This window comes from Cebus imitator, unplaced genomic scaffold (genome assembly GCF_001604975.1).
Source record: "Cebus imitator isolate Cc_AM_T3 unplaced genomic scaffold, Cebus_imitator-1.0 Scaffold488, whole genome shotgun sequence".
Classification (NCBI taxonomy): Eukaryota; Metazoa; Chordata; class Mammalia; order Primates; family Cebidae; genus Cebus; species Cebus imitator.
In genome coordinates this window covers 891713-903365 of record NW_016107803.1, presented here as the reverse complement: position 1 = coordinate 903365, position 11653 = coordinate 891713, and the positions used below count along the sequence as shown (strand labels likewise).

The 11653-nt window shown below is 40.4% G+C and overlaps 1 protein-coding gene across 4 annotated transcripts in view; it reads right to left on the bottom strand.

The window, feature by feature from the left end:
* Positions 1-1317: 1317 nt before the first annotated feature.
* The window catches only part of ZNF518B (zinc finger protein 518B), a 14121-nt gene continuing 3785 nt past the window's right edge, over positions 1318-11653 (bottom strand). For 3 of the 4 annotated variants that reach the window (XM_017513219.2, XM_017513221.2, XM_017513222.2), the window contains one exon: positions 1318-5146. In XM_017513219.2, the coding sequence (XP_017368708.1) occupies positions 1732-4950 (3219 nt within the window). In that variant the 5' untranslated portion in view covers positions 4951-5146 and the 3' untranslated portion in view covers positions 1318-1731. Of the gene's footprint in view, positions 5147-9105; positions 11516-11653 lie in introns of those variants that run through there. The other variant, XR_005197520.1, reaches the window with a different exon arrangement.

Sequence of the window (11653 nt, the reverse complement as noted above, 5' to 3'; positions counted from 1 at the left end):
GATTATCTGTAATGAGAACAAACTGCAAAGGATTGCAATCCCATCTACAGGAATCTAAGACTTTCCCATATGAAAAAAAAAAAAAAATCAGAGCCTCCAATTGACTACCCAGTAAGATAGAAATCATTGGTGTCTTTTTCAGATGTAACCCCTCAGTTTCATTCACTGCACCCCATAAATCACCTAAGGCAGGAATAGCTCCTGGAGGGAGGAAAATGCAATTTGGGGCTGCCTCATGGCTATGCCCTCTGTGCTCTACCTGAAGGTCAGTGCCCCGCTGCACAGTCAAGTGAAGACTAGAATCCAGTCTTGAGCATTTGCCAAGCCATCTATCTGCCCAAGAAGCTGTGCTTGTGCAGGGGGTGGGCCTTTTCCTAAAGAACACAAATGTGTTGTGTAGATAAGCAACAGTCCTGACATCTGCTGGTAGAGTGGGGAGTGGGAGTGTTCCCCGAGCTGCTTCCCCGAGAAAGCTGAGCGGCAGGGTAAGCATGAATGGGGTTAAGACAAATTAGAAACAGAGGGTTAGGGTTACTATCAATGAAAATCGGGGATCATGTTCCTACAACTTTAGCAAAAATAGTGGGAGGTCTTTACTTTGTTGACTCCTGAAATTTTCTAGTAATTTCATGACGGAAAACCTTACTCAAAGGCACAGAAGAAACAGAAGTGGGCAAGGAAGTTGTGCTAGGCCACAGGAAGCCTCTTAAGAAATGGCAAAGGGAGGCTATTGTCCACGACTCAAAAGGGTTCAAGAAGAGAGAATAGACAGCATCCACCCAGGGTCTCTGCATGAATCCCAAATGAAAACTAAAAGGCATATGAAACCCCTTTCATAACTTTAAAAGCCTTGTTTGCAAGTTTTATCTATGTGTAAGCCTGTTCCCTTGCATTTTAAATTGGTCACTTAAGTTATGTTTCTGGGAGTGGTAAGGGCGAAGAGAAAACAGTTCTAGGTATTTTCCTTCTGTAATTTTTTTCTTTGCAAAAAGATACATTCCCTTCCCAATTGTCATAAATCAATGTATTTTAAAGAAAGTAAAAGCTAAATATTTGAAAATGTTATTTTTCTTCTAACACTTGCTGTGAAAGGAGTAAATTCAGGCACAGTTGAAAACATTCTTTAAAATAAAAGCAAAACTCTTTGTGCTATATGGAACATTTGGGAGTATTACAAAACCAGGAAGGGAGTAAAAGAATGGACATTTCTCTACAACCAAATTTAAGATAGTAGAGTAGAAAATGTAATTCCCATTGTGCACCAAATAATCAGAATGCAAGTTAATGAAAAAAACAAAATGGATGTGCACACCAAAACATAGGTTTAATTCTTCAGTAGTATTTATATGAAGAGCATGTGTAAAACATTTTCAGTCTGCCCCTCTGAATGGGTTATGAAAGACCTCTATGTACTTAGAAAAGTGGGTGCTAAACAAAGAAAACTCTCAAATCCCACTGAAAATCTGTTCAAAGTTTCACAGGCTCTCTCCAGAAAAATGCGTATGTATCAAATTTGTGTGTACAATTTCAGGGACCTCAAATACATTCTGGGATCCAATCACATACTTCATGTTCAGACCCCTGGCTCCCAATATACCTACAGTTCTGAATGAAGAATTAGCAGTCCTCTCATTTCTACAGTCTATATTTCTTCTGCTACTTATTCTGGGTGCAGGGACTCCAAACCAGAATAAACTAAAAGATAAATTGCTTCAAAGAGTAACTGTTTACTTATTTGCCCTTGGAGGAAAGCACATCCCAGTCTCTAGTTGCTTCTATCAAATGCCGTTGGCCGTGACTCATCCACTCTTCCTGGTCTTCATACAGCCGCCCACAAAACCAGCACTTAAACACACACTGTAAGGAGTCATCAGGCAAGGAATCCACTACCTGGTAGTTGTTTTTATGAACTTTTTTGAGTTTCATTTTCAACATCATTTGCCTTTTAACGTGACTGGCTTCTTCTGCATTCTGGTAGGTCAGGCGTACATGATGTCGTCTGATGCCTAGCTGACACCTAGTCCTCTCTGATAAAACAACTTTGAGGACATTGCCTTTGTATTTATTTATTACCTTCATCACATTGGTCACTTCTGGTGAGTCCACATCAGGGTGGTTTAACACAATGACTGGCTGGTTCCGACGGGGACACTTAATCAACTGATCTGGCTTAGCTGCTATCAGCCGAAGTTGTCTTGCAACTTGAAAAATTGAAGGATCCTTGAGAGAACGGCTGGGTTCAGCCTGAATTTTGTTCTTCTTCTTGGCTAAGTGTACTTGTTTGGTTTTATTTCTACTTACAGAAAGATTTCTGGAAAGCAGTCTCCCTTGCTTATTTAATTCACTGCTTCCTTGCTGTCCATGCAGAGTGCCAGTTTTTTTAGAGATGGTGCTACAGACAGCACTCTCTTTTCTCAGTTTAGGCCTTGGAGGTGTCTCAAGATTTTGGGACATATCTATTGGCCCCCTTTCACTTCTTAAAGGCTGTAAGTCTGAGTCTGCCTGTTTCACAGGGCAAAATGGAGCTGGTTTTAACTGTGTTTCGCTGCGAGGTATGCTGACAGGTGCTTCACATGTAGCCTCTATGATGTGGGCATCCTCAGAGGAATTAAGAACCCTCAGCACAGCCCCTTTGGGGATTAACACTGGTGTGGCAACATGAGCCTTCCTGGCCACTCTTCTTTTGGTTTTCCTAACACTGCCATCTGCAAACTGTGGATATATTTGTTGATGAGTAAGTTGTCTGTTACCAGTAACACCATCATTCGGAGATTTCTGAAGAGTACCTGTGGGATGGTCAGGGCCAGTGAGTGACACATTGATTTCCTGAATACCTTCAGAGGTAGCTTCTGAAGTTACCTTTGACGCCTGCCCTACAGAGCGACGATGTGCACTATTTGAAGCCAAAGATGAAGGCTTGCCACAGGACTCAATTAACTGAGCTATCTTTCTGCGCAACAGTTCGATTGACTTTATTTTAGATGTTGAGCTATTCCACCTGATGCCCTCGGGGACATTTTCAGATCCAGAGCTCAGAGAAAATACTGATGAGATGACTGGGCCATCATTAGTGTTATTAGTCCTTTCAGAATTATTTAATTCCAAAGGCTTATCCCCAGGCTGTTGAGGTCTATCTTCTCCGGTTATGTTAATATGTAAATACTCATTTTTATGTTGAGAGGAAATCTGGCCTACACTTGAAACCACCTTGTGTTCCTCTGTCTGGTTATCTTCCTGCTTCCTAATAGAGGAAATCATTTTTACAGGAATACTCATCTTTCTTCTAGATTCCAAGTCATTTTCACTTATAGGCAATAAGCCCTTTTCTCCAGAAAAGGGAAAGGTTGCAGGTGATGCAGCAAAAGGGAATGAATTACTGTGTAAATTTCTTCCATTTTCAGCAAAACAAACAGCTTTATATGGAAAAGGGTTTGATGCAGCTCCAAGACTACGTAAAACACTGTTTTTCAATACAGATGCTAGAGAATGACCTTTTAAGGCAACAGAAGGAAAAGCAGTTCTATGTGGATACAAATTATTTTTTTTCTGAAAATCCTCAATTGTTTCAGAATGAAGGAAGGATTTTCCATGGTGGTGCACACTAGAATCTGGCATAATAAAATCGTAAGACCTTACCCATTTCATATTTTTAAGTTGTTTTTGAACTGAAGATTGAAAACTATCAATGCCCACAAGTTTTCCAACATTCTCATCAATCGTCAGTGACTTTGTTTTTTCTGCAGAAAGTATTTTTTCTTGTTCATCTGAACCCTTCTCTTTCGCCATATGTTCAGAATTACCTTCATTGCCCCTCCCAGCTTCAAGGCAAGTATTTTCTTCCAGCGGAAACAGTTTCAGAACAACCTGCTGTGTACCATTGACAACCTTCACGTCTATCAACTGGGCTAAACAGTTTGCAGGGACAACTAGTTCTGCTGGTGCAACAACTGTCAACGGCATACCTGGCTGAACAGGTTCTTTCGCAGGGGATAACACTTCTACTTCAACATTTTTGTTCTCAAACAGATTCACTTCAGTTGGCTCAGAAAGGGTCATTTTATTTGGAATACAAACTACATCTTTTTCGTATTCCTTTGGTTCGGGTAACATGATATTGTGCATTTTGTCTTTATTTGCATGGAGAGAGAAACCTGATAGTTGATCTGACCACTTATTTTGAATTGCAGCCCGTTGACTGGATGCTTTTAAAAGGTCTGGGTTTTGTTTTGAAGTGCCGGTTCTTTTTGGCTCCGGCTTGGCAACAGCTTTGACTGGCCGTTTTGCACCTGCCCTTTCATGTACTCTCTTGGTGTGTTTGACAATATAATCATTTCTAATAGCACCATAGTCACAATACTCACACTGATAAGGAAATATGCCTGTGTGTTTCACCAAATGCCTCTGAAACTCCCCTTTTGTGTATGAAATGTAGCTGCAGTGAGAACAAATGAATTTAATCTCCTCATGTTGAAGGGTGTGCTTTTTGTACTGCAGCGGGTCCTTTGTGGAAAATCGACATTTATCACAATAGTATTTGCCTGGCTTAAAGTTCCTTACCTTAAATTTGTTATTAACAGAACTTGAGAAGGTGTCAGCTCTATTTCCAACATGAGTAGCACTGGGATTATTGCTCACAAAATGAAAACTGGGAGAAGCTGCACCGAGGCTACACTGGAAGCAGACATACATACCGTCCTTCCCTGTACCCTTCTGCAAATCCTGAAGAGAGATCTTGTGAACACTTTTGCACTTTGCACACGTAGCAATGGTCATCATGGCACCCTCTGCCTCTGAGCCTTGATACAAAATGGTTGGTGTTTCCTGTCTATCTGGTCGAGGTGCTCCATTAGCATCAGGCTGTTTCGGTGACATGGTCAAGGAATTATGTCCGCCGTTCACGTGTGTACTGTACAGCTGCTGTCCGATATCCTTCATCTTCTTTATCTGCATTTCTAAAAAGAGCCGACTAAAGTTCAGAAAGCTTTCACATGATAAAATCCTTAGGAGACATCCTTCTATACAGTTCGTGATAGGTAGAGGAGCAGCTACTTCTTGGGTGCATACTTATCTTTTTTTATATACTGCCACAGTAGGCGCATGATCCCAAAATATGACTGCTTTCAATTCTCTGATATTCCAGGTAACACTAAAGGAAAACAAAATTATAAAGCATGATTAATATAAGAGTTTGGCTAAGCTATTAACAAACTTATCCTATATTTTTATGGCCTTGGACATTTTATGGTAAATCTCAACATATGATTTTAGACACGTGTTATACACTCAGCCCCTTATAAATTACCACTTTAGCCAAATCATGAATGAATATAGATATACCAGGAGCAAGGACATCATAGCAACCATTCAGGAAACCTTTGATCAGAGAAAGTCATTTTTAAGTGTCAGTGAACATATCTTTCATAGGTATAATTTCATACTAGCTTCACAAAAATGTTAAACAGGACAATGTCAGTTCAGTTTTTGAATAAGTTACCTATCAAATGGTAGAGCTAGGGCTTTGGCCTTGGGTGTTCACATTTGTTTCTACATTATAGCTTATTATCAACATGGATATCAACTCTCTAACTCACATGCTTAATTTGCTTTCATGAGTGGTACAAAGCCCATAATACTGACAATGTTAGGAAGCCTGCCTCAGCATCTTATTGAGAATCTATTACGTGCTAGGGATTATTCTAAAGTGCTGTAAGGCAGTGAAAAAAAGCAAATCAGTCCCTATCCTGGTGATGTACACACTGCAGAGGGGGAAACAGATTACACATCTGCCAATGATGGTAAGGTAACTGGGAAAAGAAATACCATAAAGCAAGGCCAACAGGACAGGGAAGGCCACCGTGATGAGGTTGCAGGGCTGGGTGTGGAGGTAAGGACAGTCAGGAAAAGCCTTATGCTAAGTTCATGTCTGAGCAGAGACCTGGGGGCAACCGGGAGTTAGCACTTTGGCTGCTGGGAAACAGTTATTTCAAGCAGAGAAAGGGCAAACGTCTGTGGGAAGGGGGCCTGCTGTTCCTGAGGAACAGTAAAGGGGGATGGGGAACATGGGACATGGTCCAGGAAAGACAACCCACTATTGCATGGACGTGGCTAGGGAAAGGGCAGGGCAGAAAGGAGATCACCAAGGGCCTGGAGCACAATAAGTGTAAGCACTCCAATATACACAGAGTGACTCTTTTATACGATCTTTAAAGGCACTTTTTTTCCCCCAGAATATGCAGCACCAGGAGCCTAACAAAATCCATTCTAGCTTGGAATCTGTAAAAAGTATTTCATGACTTAAGAAAGTAACTTAGATCTTCCAAACCTCAATTTTTCATGTGGCAACTAGAATTGGGAACAATTATCCAATCTCTCCCAGAGCCACCATGATGATTAGAATGCTAGAGTATAGGGGAAGACTTTTGAAATTTTCGAGTCCTTCTCCAAGTGTCAAGGGGCACCCATAGGGACTCAGTCAGTGTTTGTTCAATGACAATGATGGGTGGAAACACAGATAGCTTCCTTCTGGCACAGTGCTAACAGGCCAAGAGCCATATAAAGGTAGTCTGAAAGACCGACATGGGGAAATGAAAAGGCCCCTCCACAAGGGCTCAAGAGATGCAGCAGTGGCACACTCAGATATGGTGTAAAACTTGCCTTTCAAAAGCAGCTGCTTTGGAAAGCACCAAAACACCACATGATATCTAATGACAAGTTGTATTTTCTTTGGCAGTGTTTTCTTTTCCTACTCTACTTTTGTGACTAGATAGCCACCTTCTTCGAAAGCACTTTCCAACATGAAATCAAGCCCTCAATCAGACTTGCCCTATCATAAGTATACATACAACACTTAAGACATTAAGCAGATGGAGGCCTGCAGGGTTGCAGCGGTGAGTTGGGGGAACATCTAACCCCTCAATGTTCAAACACATACCTGTGTTGGACAGGACACATGAATGCCTCAAACTAGCAAACACATACATGTGCAAAGATAAGGACTTTCACATTCCACTGCATTTCTGGTAAAGACAACAGAACTTTCAGAGGAGTCTTTATTAGAAGCTGGCATACACTTTAATTTTCAGACTTGCAAGGGCTTTAGTGAAGGAAGACAGAAGTAATTCCCAGGTTTTCTGCTGTTCATCAAATGACCTCAAGCAAGAACTCACCTGCATCTCTTACTGATATATTAAAAAAAGGTCCATGACTTCTATGCCCAGTCTGATGCTGCTGATCCTTGAAATCACACAATTGTTCATCTAAAAATGCTACTATCCTCAACACTGTCATGTCAGCATTGTTATCCAGGTAAAACAGAAAAACGGCAACCAGAACCCCCCCAAAAAAAAGCCCAAGGAATGCAGAGGCTAAAGACTGGGTATAAAGGAGATCTGGTCCAGCAGTTCTTAACCTGGAGAAGCCTCAGAATCAGAGCAAAAATGGACATTCCCAGACTTCATCTTGAAGCAAATGAATCTAAGACTCAGGAGAGAAGGAAGAAAATGAGATTTTTTTTGTGGCATGTAAAGGCACCTTAAGTAATCCTGATGAAAAGGCAGCATTCCAAATTACTCATTGAAGCTTCTGGCAATATTTAAATCCTTAACTATCTTGTCCAATTGACCATGCAGTTGACGGTTTAATATTGTCATAAACAAAAAGCCACTTCCCTCTATAGGCAGCCAATTTTATTTTCACGTAGTTCTCATTATCAACAATTTACCCTTAAACGAAACAGAAATCAGCATTCCTGTAAATTTCTTTGACTCTGGGCAACAAAAATAAACTTAATTCCTCTTGATCAACCAGTTACCAATCTGTACATCTCTTCTCTCATCCTCAGTTCTCCAGTCTGCTCAAAAGATTTGCATCCAAGTTGATAGGTACGTTTATGCTCTTATCTACCAACCTCATAATATTAGTATGTGTGTGATAAACTTAATCTCTGCCTGCCACAATTTGCTTACCAACTATTTCAATACAACACCCTCTATATTGGCCCTAAGAAATTCTCAACTAAGTCATGTGACAAGATTTCTCTATTTGAACAATCCTCCAAACCAGGATTCCAGTGGCTCATTTTCAATGTTTCAGCTCTTGCTCAACCCCTAGGAGTCCAAAAATCACAGAAGCCACTTTTGCCATTTTCCTCTCTCAGTCCTTCTAAAAAGTTGAGGGGTATGTGTGTCATTTATTCTAAAACTGAATACTTGAAAATCTGAGACAGATTAGACAGTAAGATCACGTCCATCAGCAACGAAGGGAGAGCATTCCAGACAAGAAAAGTCCCTAGAGAATACACCAAGCCAGCCAGAGTGCATGAGGTAAGCAGAGTCCTCCTGGAGGGTCCTCTGCAAAACTGTCTCAGCAGTTATTTTGAATTAAGAATCCATGGGAGGAAGCGCCAATATGAAGAATGCAGCCATGATTATTAGCAAATGCAGTGTGATGGGGAAGGCAGGACATCTGGGCCATGACTGAACTATGTCACCAGTTTGAAAGTATCTGCTTGGCTTCTAAACTATGCTCAATGTTACTAATGCAATGTTACTACATTGACACATCTCACTGTTCAAGTGAAATAGATGTGAGGTTTCTTCAAACTGAACAGATGGGAGTTCTCTTCAGCCTTTGTAACCTGCGTGTCTACTGACAGGGTAAAATGCACCTCAGATGTAATACTCCAATACAAAGGTAAACAGACGCAGCCGCACGGCAGAATGAAGATGGCTTTGATGTTGGTATTTACACATGGACACTCCTGAGGGACATCCGGCATATCTGTGTAAAAGGCTCTTAGCCCCTGTCCCTTCAACACAACGTCTTCCATGGTTCACACCCAAGTACAGACACCTGTGAAGCTGAGTCCTCTTGGCAAGTTATGGCCCTCTGGGTGGATGACCAAGCAGTACAAAAGGCACTGAAGACAAAGCTGTGCATGGGTATGCTAGCACTAAAAGGGCACTCAATAAATCACTATTAAGATCAAGGTCAGTGTTCGCCTACCCTGCAAACTCTCAACATATGTTACAAAAGCCTCTGCATTTGACCTTCTAGGACAATTCAGATAGGAAAGCTCTCAAAAACACAGAGGATAGTAACATTAACTTTATGGCACAACAAATACGATGTCCATTTATTAATTTGCCTGTTTTCAAAGAATTATTTAGCAACATACAGTGAATTTTCTAATGTAGAATGATGTACAGCATGAGCCAAAGAAGACTGCTATGCGGCAAAGGCAAGTGGCACAGTGTGTCACACATGTGCTCTCTGGATTCAGTCTTGTCTTTCTTCAAAGGAAAGACCTGGAAATAGATCTGAATGTATTCACTGTTGGTGGGTTTTCTTTTGATTTTCAGCTCACTTGCCCTGTTTTCTTAAAAGACTTATTACGGGGACCAAAAAAAAGGTATCAAGTTTGGAAGAATCCAGATCAGTGACATTGAGGGCTATTAAAAAAACATAAAAGACTGTGTAAGTTCCTATTAAAAAGGAAGCATTTGGACTTCTAAATATTGGAAACATCTAATGCTCAACAGAATCAGAAGAGAAATTGTGTTTAAATCTAGAGATTCTGGAACCATAAGGTTTAAAATCCTAGCTCTATCACTTTCTAGATATACGACGTAGGTATGCAAACTGTCTTGTATAATAAGACAGTTTTTTTTTTAACACCTGTAAAATAAGACAGCAACAGTACCTACCCCATAGAGTTACTGTGAGGATTAAATTACTGACATATGCTGTTAAATTAGTTTCCATTTTTTAATAAAAAATATACCAATCACATAGTCAGAGGGGCTAAGATACAGGCTTCTTAGCTGCCTGATTAACTCCTCTATTCAGAACATGCCCTGAATCTCACTTTATAATTTTAATCCTGTGTGTTTGGTTATACAGCCTAAAAGATAATTTACCTCTGTGGCACAACCACCCGCCTAGCTTTAGTGCCAAGAGCTAACAGCTGTTTATAATCACCATAGAAAAGATGCTCCAACTACAAGAGTATGCACTACAACTTAGAGTTACATATAAACTAGTTACTAAACTACCTTTTCCTCACCCACTTCTCTCAAAGCTCAGCCAAAGTGGGAAATATCCCTGCAGCAAATGAATGTGTTTCTGTGATAAATGCTGTGTGAAAAGGAAAGGTGAGCAGCCAATTATATCGCATGCATGCTACATGGACCTCTGTTCATGAGATGCCCAGCAAGCTCAGTGTTAGTTGACTGACTGTATCCTTTTTGGATGGAGAAGCAAACTTAAGCAGCTCTTTTCAGCAATTCTGACCCAAAAGTTCTCCTTTGAATGTGACTTCTACCATACCCATCACTGCGGCAGGGTATAGCTGCTGTACGCATGAAGATCACATGGAATGGACTCGTAAAGTTTACAGTTCAAACTCTGATCCTGTATCTCATTTGCAGGGTCTTTCAGCAAAGGATTTTTCTCTGTGCATTGCCAGGCAAGGAATTACGCTTTACATCAGCAAACTTAAAGCATGATCTGGAGATACAAACTAGATAATGGATGCAAAGCACTTAGCCCAATGGCATAGCCACTTACAAATTATATCTACACTCCTTCTGTCTGTTTCACCATAGCAAAGGCTTGTCTAACTTTTCCCAGTAACCAAAATTTTAAAACAATTCTACCCCAAAGTGCCCAGTAAACAAAACTTGATCAAGAAAAAAAAATTCAACATTAGACATCAACTGCCAAAATTTCCCCAGTAGGATAATATTGAGGAAGAAACTGTTGCCTCAGAAAGAGCTTTTTCAGACCATTAATATGAATCAGAAGCAAACTGCTAGGTAAACAGACTTAAAGGAGGGAAAAAATCCATTAAGTGCCATAATATTTATGCCAAACTACCTTGCACTGAGATGACTGAATTGCAAATTGATTGCCATCTTGATGATGAAAAATATATCCAAATGCTGCTGATAAATGTGCCACCCCCGGGATCCTGGATTTCCATCTGAAAGCAAGTGTACTGCTTGGGCAGCAGAATGGAGCAAGAAGGCTGCAGGAGACGGCCCAATTCCTCTGCTTTCCAGGTGAAAGCAGCTGAGTTTAACAAAGTAGAGAATAATGACTTTGGGCCATCAAGAACAAGGTTCAAAACCCAGGTGTTTGGTTTACTAGTGTGTGATTTCAAACTTGTTAACCTATCTGGGCCTGAATGTTCTCACTCATAAAATGGTAATATTTCTAATTTATACAGCTGATGTGACGATAAATGAGAAAAGAGTGTATGGTAACTTTATGCTTGGCAAAGAGTAGATGTTTTGTTAAGAAATCAGTCAATATTTTTTTTAAGATCCCTTCTCAGGTAGAAGAGTCCAGTAATGTCCAGAGAAGCAGACACTGGTTAGCTTAACAAATGAATCTGACAAGGCAAAGGTCTATATCAACAGTTCATTAGTCAGCAGGAAGTGGGGGTCTTCTCCCTACCCTGTCTACAGGGAGTTTTTGGAAATTGACTTGACACTGCTGCACACATCAACTGAGCCTACATCAGAAAACAAAGGAAGTAATATTATACGCTTTCTTTTTCTTAGCATTTTAAGAAGAAAAAAATCTTTCCAAAGAAGAATATAGCCAGTATTAGAGTGCTTGATTTCTAAAATTTATGCTTTGTATGCAAAAA